The sequence below is a fragment of the Alligator mississippiensis genome, chromosome 1 (assembly GCF_030867095.1).
Source record: "Alligator mississippiensis isolate rAllMis1 chromosome 1, rAllMis1, whole genome shotgun sequence".
NCBI classification, from domain to species: domain Eukaryota; kingdom Metazoa; phylum Chordata; order Crocodylia; family Alligatoridae; genus Alligator; species Alligator mississippiensis.
Window position 1 is genome coordinate 148,590,187 of NC_081824.1, and position 27,732 is coordinate 148,617,918.

Consider the following 27,732-nt stretch of genomic DNA (forward strand, 5'->3'; position numbering starts at 1 on the left):
AGGGAAGACCCTGCTACACGTGCAAATTAAAGCTCAAAAGCAACCAGCTATAAAGTTAGTACACATTTTGAAGGTTTAACTTTATAGCTGGTTGGAGTTTTTTATTGTGTGATAACTATTTTGCACATGTTGCTGGTCTCAAGGTAACGCAACAATTAACCAGTTAATTGTGTGAGATACCTGGAATGGAGGCCTATGAAGTACAGCCTGAAGTCTCACACAGTAAAACAGAGAGCTCCTTGCAATAAAGGCAAAGCTAAAGAGCAAGACAACCTTGCCCCATCCAAAGGATTAAGCAGTTCCTCTGTGCCCAATCCAGCCCACAGACCTGAGCACCCCAAAGCAAGGTCCACTGTTTCCCTCCTGGTCTCCCCCAGACCTACTGCTTTTTCAGCTGCTCTCTTTTTTTTGTCTGATACTCCTCTTTCACTGCTTCCCTTGAAATCTCATGGGTGTCACCTCCAAAGGAAGGCTTCCCAAGCCAACCTGAGCAGTCAGCAAAGCTAATCAATACTTTGTTGTATGCATCTTCTGTTAGACAGGCAAGGCAACTCTGGCTTCAGTCTCTTAACTCCTTCTTACACCCTGTAAAATTTCATCAAGAAAACCAAGGAATGCAACAGAATTACACCATGCATGTATTTAAACCAGAAATATTACAACTAAAACACAGTGGGCACATCTACATGTTCATTAATGCACCTTAGATACCGTGCATTTAGGTTAGTATTTGCTTAATAAAGTAATACCTAAATGCACAGTAGAGTTACTGTGCAGTAGCACCAGAGCACAGTTGTTTTGTGACGCTTACTGCACATTAGCCTAATAACAATACATAGTAGTCTATTAGCACAATTTTTAACCACTACATTACTGTGCAGTGTTAATAAGCTAATGAGCAGTAAGCATCTCATGTAGACGCACCCAGTTTGTCACAGAAGTAATTAAGCATCTGCTTAACTTTAATAATGTGAAGTCAAAGTGGCTTCTTAAACACATTCTTAAGCCTTTACTTAAGTGCAGTAGTGTCTTAGAGCCCCAAGACCATCTTGGTAAGTGAAGGGAAAAGAATTAGAAAGGACTACGACAGTTTTCTAAGGGGGATCTTGAAACCTGTTTGTAGCACTGAAGAAGAACCACTTTCTGTCAGCATATAACAAAGAAAGAGGGACACTGGAATATACTCACAAGGTCTGTGTTAAAAACACTATATGCACTTATTTAACAACTTATCAGATAAAATAAAATCAACTGAAATACTGCAGAGATAGTTCTGCAATAAGTTTCTCAGGAATTTTTTAAAAAGTGAAAGTAGTTGCAATTTTCAAATAAACATGTTTTAGTTATGCACAATCAACACTGATAGGAACAAAGAACCAAACTAGTTTTGAGATGGAGCTTATTTAAACTATGAAAAGGACTGTATGACATGGTTGACTGAGACAGCAAGGGATTAGACTCTTTTACATGTTCTTGTATCTTAATATGAGAGCACTCAATGAAGAGTGTTTGTTTTCCCCTGAACTATATATGGTCATTAAACATTCAAATACTCCAGCTTTTAACACCAGCATTTAAAAAAAAAGTACGTAGCCAATGTCTGGATCTATGTCAGCACATCCAAACAATGATGAAGAGATAGAAAGAAATTAGAGTTTGAAAGAAGATACACTGCATATCCAATGTATACGTTAGAACTGTTTATTCATTGACTGTAAGCCATGCTATTTCAAAAATTATTTAAAACACTTATCTCTACTAAAGGACTGTTAAAAGAAAATGCACTTTTCCCCCACAAAGTCACCAGTGATTTCTTTTTCAATATGACAGTCTTAACAGGAAAAAAAACAACTGTCAATACCTTACACTATTGTAACCTAAATAACCAAAACCAGTTACTGAAACAAACTGAAAACTGTATAAGGACAAGAATGAGAACAGGGCCAAAGGCCATCTCCTACATCTCAGGCATCCAATCAGCTGAAAATAGGGAATTATAAAGAACATACATTTCAGCCATAATTATCTTGTGATGCTAGACCTGATCTATAAAGTTATAATACACCTTAAGCATAGGTGACAAGAAAGGATGACATGAAAAAATAAATTAGATCAGTCCACAACCAGTTACATTAATTGATTTCTTAAAGGGTGCATATGAGAATTAAATTCATGAACTTCCGTGTTCTGCGTTACACAATTAAATTTCAACAACATCTTAAGAAGCTCCTTAAACAGGTAGTACTTAAACACTATTGCATTTTAATTAATTTAGCTAATAGGGCAAGGGGTCATTTTCAAGCTACACAGGAAGTTATTTTTTAAGCTTCTACTGCAATTTCTTACCTTCATTTTACTAGCCAGCCTTTTCACAGAGGTCAATAAAATGTATAGCTAACAAACGCTTCCCCTTCAATCCTTCATATTCAACACAGCAGTCCTAGTCTATTCTAATTCTTTTTCTAAACTGAAACTGTTCTTTGAATTTTTTCCAATAATTCACTTTAAGTCTTAGCTGTCATTTAAATCCTTTCTGTATAGGCAGATGAAGGCCATGAACTCATAAAAATTAGGTTAAAGAAATCACTTGCTTTTCTTCAAAAAGATCCAAGGTTAAATGATGCACATACCTAGATTTTCTCCACCCCAAACATCCATCATCATGTCATACTTTCCTAGCTCTTCGAAATAGGATTTGTCCATCACAAATAACCCACCAGCTATCATTGGTGTTCTAAAAGAGAGAGAAAAAGACAGAGAGGAGAGAGAGAGAGAGAGAGGGGGAGAGAGAGGGGAAAGTCAGGAAATAAATGCATAATGACCGGCCAGTATATGGTTTTTTGGGGTGTTTTGTTTGTTAAAGATTCAAGACTCATTGATTACTTGAAGTATTTTTGGAATATTTTCTCCCTTAAGGCATTTCATTTGGCATTGCCTGTGTAACTGTACTTGCATACAGCCACATGGGTTATTCTATGAATCATGCTCCAGCATGACTTCCATAGATGATGTTTATCTCCATTTCCAGATTCTCATTCAAAGTCTTTTCTATAAAGGCTGATGATGGTGGTCATGTATACTAGAAATCAAACTGAATTTTAAAACCCCTCCCACATTCTTAGTGTCACAGACAATACTTAATTCCCTGAGAGCGAAAGGGTTATTTTATAAACCTGAGCAGCAGAGTGCCTTTCCTATAGTGACAATAGTTTTTTTGCCTTCTTAAGTATTTCTGTCTGAAAAAAGTCAGTGTCCTGCAAGTAATAAATAAAGTAAGTCTGATACCCTTATGAGGTGTAGTAAATATCCCCTCTTTACAGCTATGGAAAATGAAGTAGTCTATTTAGCCATATTATGCCTGGGTCTATTTACATATGTGGAGTCAATATATTTTGGTGTGCTTGCTTCATGTACATCTTGGATAGTTAATCTATGAAGTTTAACAGAGGCAAGCTGATTAGGACACAGCTTTGCACAAACTCTAGAGAAGGAAAAATAAAAAATGGCTCTTTAAATCAAGTCTCAAAATGCTGCCTTCAGTAATTACATGTAACAATGGTAGCTGGATACTAACCAAGGAACATACTAATTTGGGTGCCGAATCAGTAGCATCAGTTTCTGCCTTCTATTCCACTCAGTGCAACACTGGATTGTACAACACTAAAAACCATGAGTTCAGGTAGAAGGAAAGAGTAGGAACAATGTAAAAGTTGACTGCTTCAGGCTACCCAATTGCTATGTTTTGGAATAGCACTCCAGTGGTGTATGCTTTTGTTGCACATTTAAAATCTTTTATAACAGAGGGCACTCTAGCACCAACCAGTTTTGGGAGACAGTAGCTCAGTCAGTTCCACTTAAAGTATCTAATAACGTTGGTGTGTGCGCGCGTGTTGGGAGAAGGGGTGTCAGAAACATACTTTATGGGAGCAACAGGGTTTCCTTGTCGTGCTCTTCTTTGCTCTGGCGTCATGTAATCCCATTTGAACACCAAGTTCCAATCGAAGCCTTCGAGGAAAAAAAATCAGAATAGAAAACAGTTGGATGTTAAAATATTTCATTCATTGTTCAGCTTTTAATATCATACTTTTCTGACTAAAATTACCAGGGACTGAAATTTAAATGTGGAAAGAGAAAAATGGAAGGGTCTGACAGAATTTAAGTCAAAATCTCAAGGAAACATGCGGGAAGCAAACAAAAGAAGGGCAAAGGAATTAACATGCAAGAAACCAGGAGTTAAAGATGAAAGACAACACAGACCTGGGCTACAATGGAAATCAGATTTTAAAATAAAACCTCTCTCTACTTAATTTTAGAACACAGTCAGCAACACCAAGAAGCAACAGGCCTTGACCTAGCTATAGACCTAGCCATGTATGCATCTGCTCAAATGGGACATTAAATGGAGAGCTTTCAGTCATTAAAATTACTCTAACAATTATTAATACACTTAGAAATAGACTCTGACTTTTGTGAGATCATGTATATATTGCACCCATTTTCCACAACTGCAAATGCTCTTATTTGCTCATTTATATATTACAAGAGGATCTTGCTGGATGTCACAATAGGTTAATTACAATTTCTTTCATTTACCTACATAGGAAACCTACCTTTCTCCTTTCACATTTTTAAACCACACACTTTTTAAAGTTTTATATTTTAAAACTTTCAGATGAGTTTTTTTTTTAAATAGTTATGAATCTCTCTCTCTCACACACACACACACATTTTCTTTAGACAGCTTGCTTTGTGTATTCCGCTTAAAGCAAAGAACAAAGGAATTGCCAAATTGGATTAGACCCAGTGGTCCATTTACATTTAACATTTTGTCTCTAACAATGACTAGCATCAGCTGCTTAACAGAAACCCAACAAATGAGATAACTTATCAACAGGAAAAAAAATTCTTCCTCCACAGGAATTAGGGGGTGATTTATGCCTTCTAGCGCGAAAGTTTAAATATCTACAACCTATGGAACTTGCTCCCAATTCAAGCTAATGTGCCAGCTGAAGACATTTAGGACTAAATGAGGTCATTAATAGATTTTGTTACAAAATGTCAACTGCCTTCCTTCTGAACATGAGGACATAGCAGCACACATAAGGGAAGTGGAATATTTAGAAAAAAAAGATAGGATTAGATCCAGAAACATTAGCACCAGTAACAAACTGTTGCACTAATGATCCATGGTAACTGTCAGACATGGGCATGGCAGAATGGATAAAATGAAGACAGCTGAATCCACCTATAACTTATCCCTCAAGATATTTATATTAGTTTCTCACAAAGTAAATGCGAGTCCTGAACACTCATTACAAAAGTGTGCCAACTGGGCAAGCACTTTTTTTTAACAAGTATTAACGTTACTATAAAATTGAATACTACAAGAAATAAAACACTGCACATTAAGATATTAAAGATCTAAAATACAAAGTACTTTAAGATAAAATACTATTCAAATTTTACAATAGATAATGGTATAAAGCCTCCTTCATGACAAGTAAAATGAACTCTAATACTTTGCATTTCATTAAAAAGTCTTATTCAGTACTCTACAAAATGATCTGAACTGGAACATACTTGAGACAAGCTACTGTTCCAGTGCAGAAGCAATGAAGTTATAGGAGTTGTATACATTATAGTGAACACAAGGGGTCTCTTTTGGAACGCAGGAGAGCATTGCAAAACATAAGAATAGCTGTAAAATTGTTTTTCTTTCTCCATCCTCACTGACTGGGGAAAAAAGAATCTGAGCTCAATGAAATGAGATCATTAACTCAATACAAGGGAGTTTTTTTAAAAGTAGTAAATGTTTATTTGTATTACCCAAATGCATATCTGATAAGAAAGAAGAATTTACTCTTACTTCATCTGAAATGTAACTTATGCCAACCTATCATGGTGTCTGCATTAAGTGATTAGGTTCAATTTAACATTCAAGTAATTAGAATTCATCAGATAATATTACCAAATAACAACGAACAGCAGAAGGAAGGTTTTCGCCTTGTAACACTAACAGGTAAAATACATGAATTTGAGAAATAGCTAGGTTTAAAAGAAACTTTTTTTCCAACCCCACTTTAAAAAAAAAAAGAGATGTATACAAATAAAAGAAAATTACTGTTAGAAAAGGATTCTTGTTCAAGGTAATTAAGTCTTCTCTCCAGGTATCACACACAAAAGTACTGTAAGTTTTCCCATGTTGTGTCAACACCCAATGTGTCACCTGAAGTGAGAATACTCCTACAGATGAAAGGGTAGTTCAATTTCCATTCCTTGTCTCTGGCTTTTACTAGTATGGCCAAAAAGGACAAATGTAGTAGGTATGATATGGTAATCTGCTCACTAGGAACTGGAAGAGACCACCACAGACCTTTAACAACCTAACAATTTGAACATGCAAAATTCCCATTATTTAAATTCAAAAGTTGGTATATTCTACCTCCCAAGGCCATGAGTTCACGGGGCTGGACACCACTTAAGAAGCATTTCAACTGTGCAAGGAGAAGTGAGGGAAGATATTTGGGAAGGACAGAGCTACAGAAGCACCACGAGAAGCAGCATGCCAGTACATTCCTTATTCATGGCCCTCAATTCCCCTCCCAGGGACCAAGAATTTAATAGAATAGAAGACATGTTTGCCACTCCTATTTAAGAACATTCCTCCCCCTTCAACACAAATACAGTGCCACAAAGTCATGCACAGACTCCAAGGAACCAGGTCATATAACAAATACCTTGGGCAATAAACTTTTGCATTTATTGAAAGCTGGCACACATGTAAGAATGATGAGGTGCCGATTTGTATAAGTCTAGATTTCAGTCACAGCAACTTATTTACCTTCTTTATAACATATTCAACAAATAACCAACTTGGACATGAAAGGTTCCATATCTCCTTGGTAGCTTAAAAGGGTGCAGTCACTCAAAACTCAAGCCACTGGCTAGAACTTGGCACTTAGTGTCTTAAATGAACATCTACTCTGCTAAACTAGAGGCATCAGGGGCAGATCCAGGGGTGGTTAGTGACAGTGATATTGGCTGTGCCATGCATGCACAGTGAGCTCCGAGCTCAAAGCCTGGTCAGCACAGGCTCCTGCCCAAGCTCCACATGTGCAGTCAGCTTTATGAGCTCACCAGCTGATCGGAACATGGTCTGGCCAGGCCCACCACTTTTGCACAACTCCAGAGCCCAGGGAGTGAGCAGTGCCATTGTTCACCTCCCTCATCTTCTTTCTGTACCCCCATACCCTCACATTCAATTCAGCAACAGGTGAAAGGAAGGGGACAAGCAGTGGTGGCAGCACTTACACCCTGGGCTCTGAAACCATGTGAAAGCGGTAGTTCCTACAAGATCTCACTCTGATGAGCTCAGAATGCTCAGCGTAACAGGTTTTTAATGGTTTAACTGTCAAAGTGTGCTTTGATGTGCAAGTGAACCACAAGGGCTGCTTGGTGGAGTGACAGAGATAAAGTTATATACATATACATATTTTTTTTTCTTTTGCAAAAATAAAGAGCTCACTATGTATGCAGAGATCAGGCAGGAGCTTGTGCTGACCAGACAGTGGATGTAGAACTCATTATGCATGCACAGAACAGCCAAAGAAGGGTACAGCCACACCCCCAATGCCCTGCTCCTGGATTCACTGAGAGTCACCATTCAAGGAACACCAATATACTGGCACATCTGATTGAAGTAGGTCCCCAAACATGAAGGGCAGACTAGGTTTGAAGTTGAACTACCCCTCACTCCTAATGAAAGCAATTTCATGCCCTGGTTGAAACACAACGGAGATTGAAATTGTATTATTGTTTGTGTCAACATCCCTAATAAAACATTTTTGTTCAGTGTTAAGCCCTTTGCTCTGAATTAAGTGTTGCATAAAGGTTTTTATTATCAGTCATGGACAGTTCACACTTATTAAGCAGAACATATGCCATTAATTTGTCACAAAAGAAAATCTTCCATTTCATTCCTATCACAGTCTGAAGAAATTTGGAAAGGGATAATGGCACTGTAGAACCTAGAGTGAGTGTGTGAGTGTACACGCATGTATGAGAACGCAAGCATTTATATACATTTTATACATATGATTAATGACTAGCTGTAAGAAACTTGACACTTAATCGTATGTATACAAAGTCGACCAATTTGAACATTTGAAAGAGTTTTTAAGAAAAACAAGCTGCATAAGTTTGAGGGCATTCTTGGTATCTTTTCAAGCCATATACTAATGAATGTCTTATTGGATAGCAAAAGCAAAGACTTGTTGGCCCTATATTGCTCCTGAAATGTATATATAGCCACTATAAACATTAACAGGAGTTTTGATTGTGAATTAGAGGGCGGTAAAAACCTTACAAGTTGTTTACCTACAAAAGATGATTTTCAAGTCCATGTCTAGAAAGGCACTGACTGTAAGAACCTCAACTTCATGCACGAGAGGGAGCAAAGTATGCATTAAGTCTGTCAATTCTGTGATGATAATGATGTGTGTTTTGAGTCCTGGTGCATTTTTATTTTTTTGGTTGACTCATATTCCAGTACAGGTACATACCGCCTTTTAAATCAGCTGACGCCCCCACGTACTGGAAGTTGTCCATATTAATTACATCAATTATAGGAGACACAACTCTGGTCTTGTCCTAAAATAAATATTAAAAAAGTAATATTGAAATAATGAAGTCAATATTAAGATTCATGCAGGATGAGATTTTGAACAGTTTAGTGGGATTCCATTGCCACTTCCCCCCTCTATTTTTGACTCTTACTGAATATCCATTTAGGGAGAATTTCTCACCAGCACTTCCAGAAACAGCTGCCTCAAATGATGGCTTTGAATTCTCTCTTCATTCTAGACTACTTTTATACAAGAATAATCCTCTCCCCTTGGACTTGAAACAAAACACACAATCAACATCAAACCCAGAGTTCAGAAGACAAGCAAAAAACAGTGATTCTCAATCTTAGACCTGGCCCAGAAAACTAGTCTCAAAAACCACTTCAGAATTCAGATATCAAGTCTCCTGCTGTCCAAGGAGCTGCAGTATCTATCAGGACTTTGCCAATCCACCATCTTAACCTAATATTTAATATATATATATTTTTTTGACCCTTCAACACCAGCAGATCTTCCTTTAATGATAATGCATTCTGCACTAGCATAAAGACACTTAACATTGGGATACTCCACTCAACAAATACAGAAATAGATAGATTAAAAAAAAAAATGAAGTTGTCAGAAAGTTGATTCTAGCAACAAAAAAGTCTTTGGACAGCTACCACAAACACTTGCAGTGAAACTGCTTTGAACACTTCTCCTTGAATGAATGTGCTGTTTTCAAAACAATCATGACAAAACATGTCTTTACATCAACCCTGCATATAAACATTAGGATGTTGGTAAAATCCAAATACTTTCGAACTACTCATCGTTTTCCTAATGTGATAGATTGGAACATTCCACTTTACTCTGTTTCACAAAAAACCTGCATTTTATTTATTGCTTGATAAAATGCTAACCAATTTTTAAAAAAATGTGTTTTCATCAATAATTATCGCAGAACGCTTGGTTCACAGGCAATATTCTGATACCATGAACAATGCCTCAGAACAGAATGTCATTAATTATGAGTAGGACTAAACACTTAACTCAACAAATTAGTGCCTATATTAATAAAGTGTGGAGAATACATAAAGATGTGTCTAATGAAAATGAGAAATTTAATTTTGATTAATGTGCTACAGAATAAGCAATTTCATGGTAAAAGTGCATTGGGTGAAAAATCTCTTCATTTATTTTAAAATCATATTTATGAGATTCGTTTTCAACTAGCAATGGATATAATTTATAGGTTCAGAACTCATTCTTCTCATATCAGAATGAATATTAATCTGTTTTCTACTACCAATTTTTTTGTGAGAACATTTTACTGCTTGTAATGAAAAAGGGATTGCTGTGAAGTATCACCAATTCTGTTATATCAAATCAAGACTGGACAAATAGTGAGGGGTATCAAGAGCACTGTTTTGTCTCCAATTATTTAATCCTAATTGCTAAATCCTTAAGCACCTCAGAAAAACCTCAGATTGTTATTAAATGCTGCTAATCTTAAGAAAATGCTAAGCATTTACAGAATCCACACTATCTTGCCATCAGCCAGTCAGTAGTTCCAAGGCTTTAATCCTGCTAAATGATAAGAAGAGAATCTAGTTGGATCCACAGTTAAAACTTAAGATAAGATCCAAATCAATATCATGAGCTATGAGGTCAACTATACACCTTCATCAGGGACATAATGCTGTGCAAATTTACAATCAGGCCTTCCACTAATCGTTAATTAGTATGACTTCATTAAGCTAAGAAAATCCTCAAAAGACAAGTCACATTTAACAGGTAGGACAGGTGAGAAAAGTCAAAACAAAGCCTTTTTGTTCCTAACACCTGATATCTATCTTCTGGGTACATTGTGTAACTTAACTACATAACTACAGAGAAAAATGGTCACTGAATGTGTTGTCAAAGGATTACTCAATTAAAATAGCTGGAAAATGACAGAATTTAAAATAATCCACTAAACTACAGAAGTGGAAATATACATAAAATAAAAAAAAATTAAAGCCTCCAAAAATATCTGAACAGGAGTCAGATATTTCAGGCTATGTCTATATCTGGAGCCTCTATACTCTGATAAAATTCTCTCTGAAATTTCCATTTTCTACCGCAGTTTTATATTTGACATAGGTGAGTATGGTGATCTGAAAAGTGTTCAAAGCACCTGTTACATTAGGGGGAGAAAATGCCACAATGAGGCCACACTGCCTGTCAGGACCCTAAGAGCTCATTTATACCTAGGGCTGGATGTACTGGGTTATATGGCACTTGGCTGCGCTAGCTATTCATCTTTCTGGGATTTTTCCCAGGCCACAAAACCCAGCTTGGTTAAATTTCACTTCAGTACTCATACACTAGCCCACTGGTATTGTAGCACATTTGAGGAGACTATTTGAACAAAACTCTCTCTAGCTTGAACAATAACTCTCTCTAGCTCCTATATAGGTACAAAAACCACATGGTAATCTTAAGAGCTCAGAGGGCATCCTTTCAATATATTCCTCTCTAACTGTTTTCCTGATAACAGCCTTGTTTTTCTCCCATGATATAAACTGATGTGTGTTTTACAGCAGAGTAGGCAGAGTTTTTATGTATTCTCAGAACAATAATTGCAGAGTGCTACAAAACAGTTAATGCTTATAAATTGTTAAAAAAAAGACCTGCGGGCCTCAACTGAGAGAGATTCAGAAACACCGATTGAAAAAATTAAAAGCAACTGTTCCTTTGAAGTGGCCTTTATTTAAAGCAGACTTGCTGGACACTTACTTTCCTTGCTGATCCTATAAGGAATCTGATCTGCATTTTGATAACTAAAAAAAGCCAAGGGAAAATATGGTAAAGTTTTGCTCTGTTCTGTAGATTTTGTAGTTACTTTGCAATGAAACATGGAACTCAAATTGTGTGTGCTTCATAATGATTAGAGTAAAGGGAAATAAAAAGTGTGAAAATAAGTGCCTGGAAACTGGTCGTACTGGTACTTTAATTCTTTTAATATTGGGTAGAGGCACAATGAAGATGCTAGAAATTTAGACTATTGTAAACTCTACTCCAGTCATCAGGAATTAGTAAGAATTCTACAGGGTTTGCTTCTCTCCCTCCCCTATTAGTATTCTAGAGGATCTCAAAACTTTGAACCAGAATTAGGATTCACAACATCCCTTGGTGAAATTATGAATATCTTCATGGTGATATCTGCTAGACCACTAGTGGCTCATTTGAAGACACGCAGCAAATTTAAAACACACATGGGAACAGAACCCAAATATTATTCCTCATCACACTGCCATTCTGTTATCATCTAGGCTAGAGACAGACATTACACATAAACTGGTTTATGTGATCTAAAACTGGTTTAAACCTGTAACAGAACAAATGTTCAGTGCACATAAACCAGTCTGAAAATATTTGAAACTGGTTTGAGATAAACCTGGTTGAATGTAGGTTAACCGATTTGAATGGCTGAATGTAGAGTTAACCGATTTGGTTCAGACCAGTTTATGCAATGTCTGTTCCAGACCCCTTGCTGGTTTAAGATAAATCGAACTCCCCCAGCATGCTCTCTGGGCTGGGTGGGGCTCTGTACTCCACATCAGGGCTGGCTCCTCCCCTCTGCATCTGCCTGGCTTCTCTGTGCTCAGCAGTGATTATCCCCTCTCCCCCCCCCGCCCCTTTAGCAAACGCCTCTGGATTAGCTAGCAGACCACATGCTGGCTACAGTCCATGCTGTAGGAGACACAAAGGCAGACAGGCTTTTTGGAGCTAATCAACAGGTACCTTAATGTACTTCTTTGGAAATGTTTGAGAAGAGCTGTTTGCTCCCCTCCCTCCCTCTTACCACTCTCTGCTAAGCACAAATTCCCTTCTCCCCTCTGCCTTTGAGGAGGTGTCTATTAGCCAGCAGACCACATGCTGGGTCTGTGCTGAGTCAACAGATAGGTGGTAATGTCTCTGTCATTTTCTTAATGGGGCAATAAACACTGAGATAAGGGTGATAAACACTGTTATCAGCTTCCCCCTTTGCCCCCCCTCCAGCTTCCTTGCCTGTCAGTTTGCTGTAGACAGTATACAGATGCAGGGAGGAAGAATGAAAAGCTCCATATCATCAACAGATGCATGCACTGCACACCCTGCCTTGCCCTCAGAGTGCTATCCCAGGGCTGCAGGCTGGCAACACCCCTACCCCTTGAGCAGCCAGTGGGGAAAAGCCAGGGACTGCAGGCAGGGTGGGGGTTTACAGTCCTCCCTAATCAGAGCCTTGCTGGGGCCTCCCTCAGTTTAGCTGTGTGGAAAGGCAGGGAAGGCTGCTCTAGTGCCCCCTGGCTTCTAGCCTGAGCCACTGCAGGCATGTGCCTGAATTTCCTCAGTCCAGAGGTATTGTCTGTATGGTTGGAAACCAGTTCAACCTAGCTAGATTAGACTAACCTGCAAAGGTTGAATCAATTCAAGCTCAGGCTTTTTTTGAATGTCTGTCCCTAGCCCTAAAGATCTAGTTTGTTTAAAATCTGCTACTGTCAAATGTGCTACTCAAAGTTTATATAGGTTTGGTGTATATTCCATCCTTGCTATACATCATTTATCTTTAGATCCTGTACTAGCTTGACTGTAATGTGTCATGTTCATTTAAGTAGATAAGAGAGAGAAGTGGAAAGTTGGAGCTCTCTCTCTCTCTCTCAAAATATTAGTATTTTATTTCTATATATTTATTAATTCAAATTATTATGTAATATAATAATACTAATATTAATATATAGAGATAGATAGCTCCAACTTTCCAATTCTCTTCCTTATCTACTTAAATTAACATGACACATCTTTAGGTTCTGTACTAGCTTGACTGACGTGCATGATGGACATAATATACATTATTAATTTTCAGTCCCTGTCAAACTGAACAGACTTTACCAACCCCTCAAATCATGTCAATGTGTATCTCACCTTTCCCAAAAGGGTAGAAAATACTATACACCTTTAACTCCTACCCCAAAAAAGAAGTTGGGACTTTGATTACTTAAAGCTTATTTAACAGTACGCTAAGCTAGTTTCACTCTTTACACTGTACCGATATTCATACATCAAATTCAGCACCCTTCTAGACTCAAACATATGATTAATGTGATTAGTGTATATCTACATTTATGCTGCTCAGGTCAGCTCAAGACCACATGACAATAGTTAAGGAACGAAGTTTAAGTGTATTTCATCATCTTCAGCTACCTGAAAGTAGCTGATATGTGCAACAAAATGTACATCAGTTTCTTTTGTAAAGAAGATCATTTACTAATCCTAGTTCCCCATTAGCCTACTAGCACTTCAAAATGGTGCTACATTCTGTTGTTATGGAAGTGTTGAATACATTTCCTCCCTCTCACTTTAATTTCCTAAAACATTAAAGTGTTGCCTGCAAAGTTCATTGTGGGATTGCAGCAACAGCGAAACAGAAAAGCAGAAGTTCACCGGATGAGGAGCAGGGAATCTGTCCTCTACAAAAAGAGCCACAGTAAGTAGCTCAATGTTCCCATTCACTTTGTCTCCAAGTAAGTAGAGGCTCCAGTCCAGCTGCACTTGAAAGCAGTTCCCAATCTCTATTTTATATTGGTTTATGTTTGTAAGCCAAGGTTTCCTGCAACCATTTGCTCCTTCTGGAACAACCAGTTGAAAAGCTTGCTGGGGCGGGGGGCTTTCTACTCTCTTTCGAGATGAAAGTGGAGGGGGAGATTTTTCTAAGTTTTGAAGCTAGCTGCAATCTCAGATAATGGGGCTCTTAAATAATGCACGTTATGTAAATAAAAATAATTGTAGCACCTGTATATTTAGCTTCAAGGCACTTCATAGGTATTAATCATTTATATTAGTACTGTCAAACTTCAACCAAGTTATTAATATTTGAAAACAGAATTCTAATAATCATACACAAATCATGTACTATAGCAACTACAGTGACTCTGGAAATAAAAATTAGTAGAAAGACTTCACAGAACCAAACAGCAAAAACCACCAAAAACAGTTCACAACTGTGAGTTACTGCAGACAAACTACACTATGCTCAACCTGTCCTGAATAGTTAATGTGTAGAATGTGTTTTGTTTTGTTTATTTTTAAAGGTAGGAATAGTGGGTAGTGTTAGGACATTTGCAAGATAGAGCACATAACAGAAACCATTTTAGGTATAATGGCTGCATTTACAATTCAGGCTGGACATAAGGAAGAACTTCTTTACTGTCCGAGCCCCCAAGGTTTGGAATAGACTGCTGCCAGAGGTGGTTCAAGCACCCACTTTAAACGTCTTCAAGACGCATTTGGATGTTTACCTTGCTGGGATCCTATGATCCCTGCCGACTTCCTGCCCCTGGGGCAGGGGGCTAGACTATCTTTGGGGTCTCTTCCAGCCCGAATGTCTATGAAATAATATGTTTGGCATTCCAAACAGCAGCATTCTTGGCTTAAGTTTTAAGTATTCAGTTGCTGAACTGATAAAAGTGTTCTAAGCAATATGCCTGTCTATTTTTCATGTTTTTTTCCCTAGCCCAGATACCTTTTCCAGAGAGAAGGAGATTAGAGTAGGGTCATTCTAAGAGGAAACAGGTACATTCAGAGAACATTTTAATGAGCAGGGGGAAAGTAAAAAGAAGGCCAACTGCCCTTTTCACATTTTTTATACAGTGCTGTCTAGTGCAATGTTTGTTTTTTTCCCACTACTTGAGCAGAATTTGCCAAAATTGAAAATGATTGCTTACTAAGGAATATATAAAGTAGAGGTAAGACAAGGAGGGAAACAGCACATATGAGCGCTCTTAACCAGTCTTGTCAATGGTTCTCCAGAGACATAAATTAAGCTGAAATATCAGAGAACCAAATACCCACAGCTCCTACAAGCTTCCCATGTAGGATAGATAGATGGACCAATGTCTCTTTCCTGGACTGAATCTCCCTTCACAACAGCCATCAGGTATATTCAAATACAGCCACTCCTCACTTAACTTCACAGTTATGTTCCTGAAAAATGTGACTTTAAGCAAAACAATGTTAAGTGAATCCAATTACATCACAGTAGTTGCCTACTAGCAGGCAGCGGCCAAACAACGATATAACCGAACAATAAGTAACTTTAAATGAGTATGTTCTCTAATAGATTAGCGACGCAATAACGAAACAATGTTAACTGGGATGATGTTAAGTGAGGAGTACCTATACGTGGCATTTTGCTAAAATGGTACTGGCTGAAGAGGAAGTAATGCTCGTAAGCTTGTAGAAACAGTTGAAACAATGACAGGTCACAAAAAAACCAGGAAGCATGTATTTTACTTTAAAGATTATCATAAATACTTACACAGATTATGCTCTGCTGTTTACAAATTAAATGAACAAGAACTGAGAACTCATCATGAACGATGAATTAATTGTTGAATGATGAGCTGTTGCACAATCCATATTGTCCTGTTTACTCTGACTACAGAGAAAATCATTTTGTACAAGGTACATCATATCAATCATTTTTCAATCAGGTAAGCAGACACCTTATACTAACCTCAGCTACTCTCTCCAGAAGAGGTTCCAGCCAGTGCTCATTACATTCACAGTGACTATCCAGAAACGTCAATACTTTAGCCTGTGCTGCATCTGCCCCTCTGACACGAGAGCGCATCAAGCCTTGGAAGAAAGATTTAAGAAGTCATCATTGGAGAACTCATTACTCAACTGTAATGAGACAAAATTACAATGCTCTAAAAAGAAAGGCAGTAATGCTCCTATCCAGCCAGCCCACAAGCCTTTTATAAAAACAGGCTGCTCACTGAGGTTCAGTGAATTAGATGACAAAAACTTCTTACCTAAGAAGTGGGTTAATAATGTTGCTATAGATGTGATGGCAAGAAGCAGAATTTGTTTGGTAATGTCTATTACTAAGCCAACTATAGTTGGAAGAGATATTAAACAAGCTTTTTTGTCTAGGAGTGGAAGTCACCATTTTGTTTGGCTTCTTGCTGCCTCATGGTGTAAAATTTCCAACCCCAAATCTGAGGAATGGGTGCCCAAAAGCTCGTCTCTCCAAGCTATAGTTTGTCCAAAAAATATATATATTGCCGAACAAATTCTGCTTCTTGCAGGATAAAGACTGGGATACATAGCTTGTATATTAATTTTGACAGAAAAGTCATAACTATAGTTACACCAGTATAATCATTAGTATAACAACTATGTCTAAAGGTACATTAGACTCATATAGCTTCTTCATCCTTACAGAAATGAACAGTACCAGAATGAGGGCCTTTATGACCAGCACAACCAGTCACATTAGGGAGCTGCACCACTTAATCTATGCTGAAAATAGTGAAAATAGTGAAAATGTACCTATGTGCTTAGGTAAGTCCCAACTTTACCATACACTTGCAATGGCAGATTCGTAGGAGATGCTGTTGTTAAGTCTCTCCCATTTCTTAAGTCTTTGGATTTCTTGAACAGCCTCTTTATTCCTACCTCCTCAATTGTTTCCAGGTTGGCTTCAGCCTTGTCTCAAACTGCTAAAGTAACCAGCCCTTTTTTATTCCATTTCTAAGAGCCTTTGCTCAATTTCCATTCCTTTCTTATGCTTCTGTGACTTAGGGTTTTAGTCCTATTCAGCTAATCATTGGCTTAATGGAACTGCTAGCGAAGACTCCTTTTCTCCTCTGGGCTATCTCAAGACTTATGAGGGATTTCTATGCCCCACCCCCCCACAAACATTTGTTCCCCAGGTGACCTCTTCTACTCTTACCACTGCAGATAGTTCTCAAATGCACCTACCCATCCTTTTATTTCACAAAGTCCTGCTTTTTTCTTAAATAAAGTATACTAAGCCCCCTGTCCTACTTCCTCTATTTTACTCTAACAGTTAATAAGCTATTCTCTTCTCTATCATTCCAGGCCAATAACTACATATTTCTTTAGCTTCCCATTTTCCTTTTGTCTTTGCACATCAGTTTCCATCAAGTCGCCTTGCTTTGCCATCTAACATTCCAAAATACAGCCCTACTTCTCAAAGTCTCATTCAAAGTATGATAGCCAGCTTTTTCCTCTTAAGCCGTTTCAAGTTTTTTTTTCCTGCTGCAGTCTGGCATTTAGCAGCTAAATCACCCCCTCCCCTGAGCTTCCTTGTACTGATCTAGTCTCACATTAATTTGAAAACATCTTACTTTTATGGTTCTGCCCTATTTAGCACTTCGTTTCATTGCTCCCTACCTTGCCATGTTGCCAGCCTTGGCCATTTTCAAGGGGCCTAGGCCAAGCTGCAGAAGTGTTGCTAAGCAGAAGGCCCCAAAAGCCTGTTTCTGAGTTATCGTAGTGTGAACCTTTGCAGATGTGACAACTAACTTGGTCAGCAAGTAAAGGAAGCCATCAAACACAATTAAACAAAGCACAAGGCCTGAAAGGAGATAAGGGAGGACCATACATTAAATAATCCAAATATACTACCATCAAAGCTTTATCTTAAAATAGTAGTAGTAGTGATTGATGTAATCAAATGTATTAGGTGTCATTTTGTTATAATGGATATATTCTTGTTAAGATGCTTAGATAATTTGTAAAAACAAAAATAGCCTGGTCAGAGAAGACCATAAATTAAGGGTAAAAACAAAAATAAAACAAACAGGCCAGCATTGAGTAACACTCCACAACGGGAAAGGAAAATAAATAAGAATCCTTCCTCTTTCTTTCCCAAGGATATAAATCCTAACTAATTGACACTTAATTCCACAAGAGATGTGGTTTAGTCCAGTTTCAAAAGTTTCAGCAAAACAAAAGGAATTCAAATAAAACCAATTGGAGATCATTTATCGAAATATTAGAACCAGCCATCTATACTTATTGGGCATAGGCTGGAGGGAAAGTTTGGAGAACTCAGCAAAATTGAGAAGATCTGTTACAATGTGCATGCCACCTTCCTCCCCCGTTTTGTCTCCCCACAACCAGTACAGGTGAGAATCTATGTTGTGCTCTTATGGGTAGCCAAATAGACTATGGGATAAATGCTTATTTTCATGTTTTAAAGTGAAAGCAAATAAAAGGTTGGGCTGTAGACCCATTTCTGCCTCTTACCAGAAGCCCACCCACAAAGTTAACTGTAATCTGGGTAACAGCTATTTATCACACCTTTTACTTCCCTTTGTCTCTCCTTAGTTCCATTCTGACTGTTTTTAATATAGCTCCCTTCAAACTAGAATCCATCTCTGGAGCACCATCTTCATTTTCCTTTTCCTCTACTCTTTGCCCTAAAATCTAGCCTTGGCATCTTTTTTTCAGCTAGCATCTTCTCTACCTTCTTGCTCCGCAAGTTAGGCTTTCCCTAAAATCAGACTTTCTAATTTGTTTGATACAACTCTTTTCTTTTGATTCCTCATACCTCATGTCCCTATCTGCTCCTCTTACCCTCATGTTCCACTTTCTCATTTACTCTTATTCTCATTCCTCTTACATTTTAGTTTGTACAGATGTCATCATTGAAATATCATTCTAAACTTCTGCTATTTTTATTTCCTAAATATTAAAGACATGCAAGTGACAAAAAGGTAACCTTAAAAGGTTTCCTTTAAAATATATTCCATTAAATTTGTACACAACTGCATAATCTGGAAAAGTAAGTCTTTATGAAAAAACAAATAGCTAGTTCTTCAGGGAAGGAATTATATCTTTAGTCCATCTAAAGCACCATGAAACCTGAAAGCATTATCATTGTTTGTAAGTTACTTTTTTCCGATACATGCATCATCAGTAAAATATCTGGCAAACCAATTGGTTCCGCTTTTCACATTGATGCATCTCTCAGTGTATGAAATAGAAAAAAATCAGTTCACCCTCTAAATTCTACAGTATCGTGCAGAGATAAGTAAGATAAAGTCTGTTACCACTCCAAAGGCTCTTTACTGTAAATCAGCTTTCCATAATGGTTACCTTGTTCTTTTTAAGTGCTGTTTTGATCTGAAAAACATTACCGGCTTACTTATATCCCTGATCTAGTAAAACCTTGCTTTTCTGACAAAGTTTTGTTTACAAGCATATTCCAAAGAAAATATTCAATTATTGAGTGCTCAGGAGTATGGAAATTCTTGTGCACAGTGTAATTAGTCATAACATATCAAGGTAGTATGTGCGCCAATGCTTGTTTTTGAATAGTTGTTCCAAAGGCAAAATTGGCAGGATAGTAGCTGAGCATTTATAAAAATGAATAAGCACACATTTGGTACTTTAGTCAACTATCAGTTATTTCAACAGCTGTAGGACAGTAATTAGACTAACTGCCATATCTAAGGCTGTAAACCGAACATTCAAGAAGTACCTAGCTAATGAAATGAGACTAATTGCAAAGTGAATGGTAAGTAAGAGAGAAAGATGAATTTTAAATTAGATTAGATACTTGTCACTGTTGCATAATTAGCACAGATTTTTATTTTTTTCAGTACTAAATGATCAATTCTTCTTTTTTGCACTAAAGATAAAGAATGGTGTATTTAAAATACATAGTAGTTTAATCCGTATTTTTCTCTCCCCAGAGTTCACAAATATCTCACCTTCTCGACGGTCATTTCGAAGAATACGCACTTTCTCTATTTTCCCCAAGAGAGCACCATCCTCAGCTGCAAGACAATAATTAAATGAATAATTAACCCCACATTGATATAATTATTTTAAATATCATAACAAAAGATACAAGAAATTCAAGTTTGTAAATATTCACATTAATCTTAATTTATTTGTGACCTATGAATACCATGGCTAAGGCATTCAGGGAGGCAATGTAGCTACATTCTTAAAAGATCTCTGCCATCATATGCTGCACCTTTCTAGAGGACTTTGCCAACACAGCTATAAAATCAACACAGCAATAGCAAGAAAGATGCTGTCATGTATATAAGCCCTAACTTTTAACCAAAAGTTGTTTCACTGTTCATATAATTTATTCAAGTTAGACATTGTATTAGCTAAAAGTTTCTATTCTTTAGTTTTATTAATAGCAGTAAGACTTTTTTCTTTTTTTTTTTCTCATCTTAAATGATTGTTCGTGTCAGAATCCATTTACACCACTAATACAAAATATTTGGTATAAATATCAGTCATTTATAATAAAAGCCTCTTAAAGGAGTATGGCAAGTCCTTTTTCTCCAGAGTGTATTGGACTCTAACTTGACAACTCAAAGTCCTATACTTCAGGCTGTACAATTGTACTTACGATCATTGCTGTAGTCATCAACTAATATAATTTCCTTGATAAGGTGTGATGGACTTTTTTTAAGAACACTGCAATAAAAGGAAACCAATACTAATCAGTGTTTACTTTCCATGTCACAGTCATTTGCAATACATAGGGGTTTTCAGGGCAACAGGGTACATCTCTTTGGTATACCTGACAACTGTTCGAAGTAAAGCAGATCTTGCCTCGTTATGAAAGGTGATCACTACACTAGTGGCTGGCAAGTCTATCCGCCACTGCTTCCGTTGACACCTAAAGACAAGAAAACCCCTTTAAATTAAGAAGACAGTACTCCCACATAGTACTCATAGTAAATGATCCCCATCACAAAGCTGTCACCTCAATTTTTCTGCTTTAGAAGCATGAAATAGTTAGCTCTGTGAGGGAACGCTAGAATAAAAATTTCCTCTTTCTGCCAATTCTGGTTGATGCAGTGGTACATACTGCCAGGCATTATAACTACCACATGAGTGAGGTAGCAAAAGGATGTGTTCAGAAAAAAAAAATCACGGTCTATCAATGGTGAAGTACACACTAGATACTGGCACACCAGACTGCATTATAGTTAACTAATATTAGAATGCTTAGCTGCTAGCCATATTCAAGCTCTCACTAAACCTCTCCAAACTGTGACAACAGGGCTCCAATTTGCTGAGCTATCAGCTAATAGTAACACTTTGAAATTCAAAGTACAGTGCAAGTGTCTTAACAAACTAATTTATTGAGACAGACAAGGTTCTTTGAGTAGATGTGATATCTGTTTGAAGATCTTGGTCTAATAAAAGATATCAAATCTACTCAAAGAACTTTGCCTGCCTATGACCTTAGACCAACACTGCTACAACCAAAAACCCAGCAATTTATTGAGAAACATTTGAAACAATAGAATTAACTGCGTCAGTCAACCACTTGCCCTTCTTTTGATCTCTTGAATTTTTGGGGATGAACACGAAGCGTCTGATGCATTCAAACCTAGGGATGTGCATTATAGATATATCTCCATTCTAGCATGTTAGTAATTAAAGATCTTTTTAGTGTACTCTGCATACCAGCAACTAGCAAGGAGTTAACCAACTGTTCAGCAGCTAGCAAAACAAAAGTTAGATCTTTCTTTTTATTGGACAGGTTTCAGTTGTTGCTTGAATTTAGCCACGAAGTTAAATGTCAGAATGATTACTATTTTTATTACCTCATCATTTTAGCATATCATAAAGGAAGAGTTGGAAGTAACGCTGCCATGCTGCCAGCTTGATTCTGTGGTAGAGGAGACGGCTGATGTTTTTCCAACCATCCCTCCTTCCCACAAGTTGGCATCTGGGGCAAATGCCCTGGTCTCCCTGCCTAGTTATGTGACGGGTTCAATAGGTAAAATGGAAATACTGCTTGATCATGTAAGTGGATAGTTGAGAATTAATTCTGTAAAAAATTACTCAAGAAGCTGAAAATAGCTTGCTCAGGTTATTGTTTGTAGGATCCACGTGTTAAAATTTATGCTTTACACAAAAGAGCCCCACAGATATTAAGGCACTTTTTAGGTTAGAGAAAAATTAAAATGTTATTGCTAGGAGATGAATCAGAAAGAAGCCCTTGCCACAGAAATATTTTGAGGCCAGTAAATAACTGAAAAAGTAAAGCTTTATTTGGACTAAAATCCTCCTTTGTCCTTTAAAACGCTTGCTCCCTCAAATGGATACACATTTTACAATCCTGACTGTAGTACTTATATTACAAACCCAGGTTAATGAGAGCAACTATCAATACATTAAAAAAGAAAAAAAGTAGTACACTAGATACTCTTAACAACTAAACAAAGAAAAGCTCCCACTAGTGACCTATGTGACATTAATACTTAAACTGTAAGATATTAGAAATAAAAAATAAAAAATCTTTTTCTTTTGACTTCAATGGAATGGAAATTTAAAGAGCACTTCATAATGGTTACAGCTAATGAAGTATATTTTTACAAACCCAATTATAGGCAGACGAATAAATCTCTCTAAAAAAGTCAAACTGAATCAATCTTTTTTTTTTGGTTTGGATCAATGCCTGCTCTGTCTCCCACTCCCAACATATATTTGTAGGTTAACACTGTGGCCTTGCTCTCAGGTACAAGCCTGCAAACCCATATTTATAGATCCAAAATTCAGAAACTGAAAAGCAAAAGCAGCAGTGCCCTGATGTTCAGTTGATTAAAACACTAGCTAATCCTTCCAAACAGCGATAGTGGTAGAATATTCTATCTAAATCAATTCATTTTTCATCTACTTTAATGGCCCAAATTTAATCTAAGGGATTTAAATCTGAATAGAACAAAATCCCAGGATACGTAAATCCTGCAGGGCTGCATGACATTAAGCTGCTTAAAAATCTCATTGACAGATTTGAAAAACACTATTAACAAGTGCATATTTATTCCCCTTCAAAATGAACAGAGATGGGGAAAGTCTTACATATCCCTAGGCCTCTTATAAGGCACTACACAGGACAAAGGCCTCTTATAAGGCCATACACAGGACAAAAGGACTTAACAATATTTCTCAACAGCGTATAATAATGTATGGGGACCCATGTAACTCTCACCATTGCGTTTGAAGATCTCTAGTTAAATATTAGAGGCATAGTGGGTAGCCTTGACTAGCTGCACCATTACCTAACTAAAACTCAACATACCAGACCTAAATCATTGCTAAAAATACACAATAAAATTCTTTTATGGTAAAAAAAAATGTTGGATTCTTATTTAAAATTTTAAGTCAGCGTATTGGCTGGGATTGTTACCTTCTGTATCCAAGAACAGAGTTCACAGGATCATAGGAAAGTAGGACTAGTAGAGACTTCCCAAGGTCATCTAGTTCAGCCCCCTGCTTCACACAGGATTGTCCCTGACTAAATTATCCCAGCCAAGTGTCCAACCAACCTGCTGCTAAAAGTTCCCAGAGATGGGGATTCCACAACTTCTCTAGGAAGCCTGTTGCAATGCTTGACTGATCACCCTTATAGCCAGAAAACTTCTCATAAAGCACCAACCTAAACTTCCTCTGCTGCACATTGAAACTGTTGCTCCTAATCCTGTCTCCTACAGCTACAAAAAATCCCACCTTCCATTTTCTCTGTAATTTCTCTGCAGGTATTTGAAGACACTTATCAAATTCCCCTCAGTCTTTTCTTCCCTGGACTAAGTAACCTTTAGCTCTTTCAGCCTTCCCTCAAAACTTTTGCTTCCCAGGCCCGTAATAATTTTTATTGCTCTGTGCAGGACTCATTCCAAACTGTCCACATCCTTCTTGACGTGTGGGGCCCAAAACTGGACATCAGTACTCTAGGTGAGGCCTTGCCAGTGCGGAACAAAATGGAATAGTCACTTCCCTTGATTTGCAAGCAACAGTACTGTTAATTCAACCCAGTGTGCTGTCAGCTTTTGTGTGTGTGCACATGCACTTGTGCAACAAGAGCACACAGCTGACTTGTATACATCTGAGTCAACTGTAACCCTCAGATCTTGCTCTGAGGTACTGCAGCCCAGCCACTCATTCTTCCATCTGTAGACGTTCGTACGGTTATTTCAACCTAAATGCAGGATTTTGCTCTTGTCCTTGTCAAATCTCATCCTGCTGATTGTGGATTATTTACCTGGTCATTCTGGATTCTAGCCCTGTTCTGCAGAGTGTCGGCAACTCCATCAAACTTAGTGTCATCTGTAGATTTGCTAAGCATGCACTCAATCCCATCATCCAAATCATTCATGGAGACATTGAACAATATCAGACCCAGGATGGACTCCCAAGGACCCCCACTTAATATTTCCTGCCACTAAACATGGAGCCATTGATGACTACTTACTGAGCACAATGACCCAACCAGTTATGTATCCACCTTGCAATACTTTAGTCTAGCCAATATTTCCTAATCATGTTAATGAGAATGTCCTGGGAGAGAGTGTCAAAGTCTTGCTGAAGTCAAATCCTGTATTTACTCAAGTACAAGGTGAGATTCTCCAACCCATCAGCGTGGGGCAGGGGAAGCCCCTCATCTTAAGGTTTGTGTACAAAGTGGGGGAGGGGGAAGGCAGGGGGCTGCTCAGGATCCGACTTGGGCCCTCAGTCAAAGAGTCACACCCAGAACAGCTTCCTGCCCCTCCTGTGCTTACCCGTTGCAGCTTGTCCCCCCACACCCCACCACCTTTCCTCCAGCTTACAGTGAGCAGCAGCTCAGCTCTGGCTCATGTTAGGCTCCCTCCCGGGCATGGAGTACGTGGAAATTCTGCCCCCTGCCCAGACAATCATCAGCACAAACACTGGCCAAGCAGGGGCCATGCTGCATTCAGTAGTACCAACACTGCCGCATGGCTGGCAGAGGCTGTGCCTCCGCTTGCTGTGCTCCATGTGCCTGAGCAGTGTCTGACAGTAAGGGCAGAGTGGGAGGGGAAAACAGACAGAGGCTGTAGGGGAGCTGGGGTTGTCGGGTGGAAGGGGGGCAGAAAGGCTGCAAGGGAAAGAAGTGGTGGGGGAACAGAGGACAAGGGGACCACCTAACCCCCTCTGCCCCAGCCACCGCTTTTTCTTCTGTAGTAGTGGGCAGGGGAGAAAATATAAAAGACAACCCTCCAATAATTAGATTCTATACCTGGAAAATTATAACAAATTTATAAATTTTCCATATACTGAATCTAATTATTGGGGGGTCATCTTAAACTCAGGGACAACTTAGATTCAAGTAAGTACAGTATATCACATCTACAGCTTTAACCCATCCACACCTGTCACCTTATCATAGAAGGAAATCAGGTTGGTCAGGCATAACTTGATCTCGATGGGCACAGTCAGACAATCACACACGTGCCACTTGCCCCATCTCAAACCCCTCTGAGGTGGGGCAAGAGGCTTATGCAGGAACAAACTTGCAGTGCGGGGGGAAAATGAGACCGCTGGATATGGGGTCAAAAAAACCTGCTCCGCTCTTCTGTGGAGCAAGGCACGGTCTGGGACCTTGCCAGGGAATCAGTCCTCCAAAAGAGATGCTCTAGCTGACAGCAGAGTGTTTCTTTCATTCTCCTGCTGTCTCAGCCCCTGGCGCTGTCCAAGGTAATGATTGCCCAGCGCTGACGATTGGCTGGGTTGGTGGGGGTGGGGTGGGGAGGAGGGAGGTTAATGGGTGTAGGTAGGTGAGGGGTGGCAGGGTGATGTGGGGGGGTTTAGGGAGTGGCAGGGGGGGATGTTCCCAGGGCTGCAGGGGGTATGGACCCAGCCCAGCCCTGTGCGGCTCACTAGTTCAGCTTTGCACTAGAGCAGGTCACGGGGCTCCGAGAGGCATGCACAGGACCCATGGCCAGGCGGTGGAAGCAGCTCCAGAGCCGGCAGGACCCACGTGGGCATGATTTGCGGTCCCCACACACCACACCGGGTCCTGCTGCCATGGGAATGGCCTGGCCATGCAGCAGAGGAGCCCCAAGGATGGCAGGACCCAGCTGGGCCCAGCACATGGTCTCCACGTGCCGCACTGGGTCCTGCCACCAAGGGCCTGGCCCAGCCGGGCATCAGACAAGCCCCAAGGGCGGCAGGATCCGGCTGGGCCCAGCATGCAGTCCCTGTGTGCTGTGCCAGGTCCTGCCACCATGGCCTGGCCTGACCCAGAGGCAGAGAGGCCCACAGGGTGGCTAGGTCCGGCACGCAGTCCTCACTTGCTGTGCTAGGTCCTGCCACCGTGGCCCAGCCGGGCAGCAGAGGCGCCCCAGGACCCAGCTAGGCCCAGCACGCGGTCCCCTTGTCCTGCTCTGGGTCCTGGCACCATGGCCCAGCCCTGCCAGGCAGCAGAGAGGCCCCAGGGCCAGCAACACCTGGCATGCTGCCATGGCTCAGAGTGCCCCACTCCCGCTGCTGCTCCTAAAGTTAAGTTATCGGCCCTGGGCAAGGGGCTATGGCCCTCCAGGGGGGGAGCGGGCATTCCATGTGCTGGGGGGGTGGGGGGGGGCTGCACCCTGTGAAGGCCAGGGGACCCACACCTCCTGAGCAGCCCCCCCACAAGATCCTCCATGCCCACAGTTCGCCCAGCAACTGCCCCATACCAACCGCACACAACCCACATCCCTCCACACAGACACCAGCCTTACCCCACACTCCTTCCCACTCCCTACCTGCAAACACCACATTCCCCCATCACACACCCATCATGTGCAAAGAAAACCAAAAGTACACATCAACACATATAGGTTTTAGAATGTACTTTATCATGATGTACATTCTGTACACTTAGGCTGTACATGATGTACACTTAGGCTTCCACATTGCTTTAACATTGTATATATACCAATAAAGTATTGCCCAACTGATTGCTGTCTCTTTCTGTGTGTGTGTGTGTGTGTGTGTGTGTGTGTGTGTGTGTGTGTGTGTGTGTGTGTGTGTTTAAATTGTGAAAAAACATGGATTTGGGGGTATTTTTAAAAATGGGTTTGGGATGCTGCAGCAGCAGTCTGGCTTGCACAGGTACCAACTGGCCAGGCCCCAAAAGCTCCTGAGAGCGAGTAGCCCTGAGCTGCTGGCCAGGGCAGCTTTTTGTACAGATGGGGCCAGGACAGGGCAGCTTTTTATACTGCTGGGGACAGCACAGGTGCTGGCCCCAGGCTCTAGCTCCCCCTGATGCAGATCCGGGAGGAGCCAGGCAGGGTTATTTTGCCTCAAGTGGCACAATTTGCTCCACAACAAAGTGCATGTCTGAGCACATGCACAGAGGCAAAAAGCCCCAGCTCAAATATGCACCACTTTTATTTGAGCTGCTGCAAGCACACGTGCTTGCATGTGTGGACACACCCGATGAATCCATGTTGGTTGTTCCTGAACACCTTGCTCTCTCACTAGTTCTAAACCAAGGAATGCAATACAGGCCTTCTCTGCATCATCG

General features: G+C 39.6%; 1 protein-coding gene across 1 annotated transcript in view; it reads right to left on the reverse strand.

The window, feature by feature from the left end:
- The window catches only part of GALNT2 (polypeptide N-acetylgalactosaminyltransferase 2), a 178,490-nt gene that overhangs the window by 31,799 nt on the left and 118,959 nt on the right, over positions 1–27,732 (reverse strand). The window contains exons 4-10 of the mRNA XM_006267910.4: positions 20,992–21,090; positions 20,818–20,885; positions 20,159–20,224; positions 16,144–16,265; positions 8,562–8,649; positions 3,918–4,005; positions 2,631–2,734 (exon numbers count right to left, since the gene is read on the reverse strand). Of these exons, the coding sequence (XP_006267972.1) occupies positions 2,631–2,734; positions 3,918–4,005; positions 8,562–8,649; positions 16,144–16,265; positions 20,159–20,224; positions 20,818–20,885; positions 20,992–21,090 (635 nt within the window). The remainder of the gene's footprint in view (positions 1–2,630; positions 2,735–3,917; positions 4,006–8,561; positions 8,650–16,143; positions 16,266–20,158; positions 20,225–20,817; positions 20,886–20,991; positions 21,091–27,732) is intronic.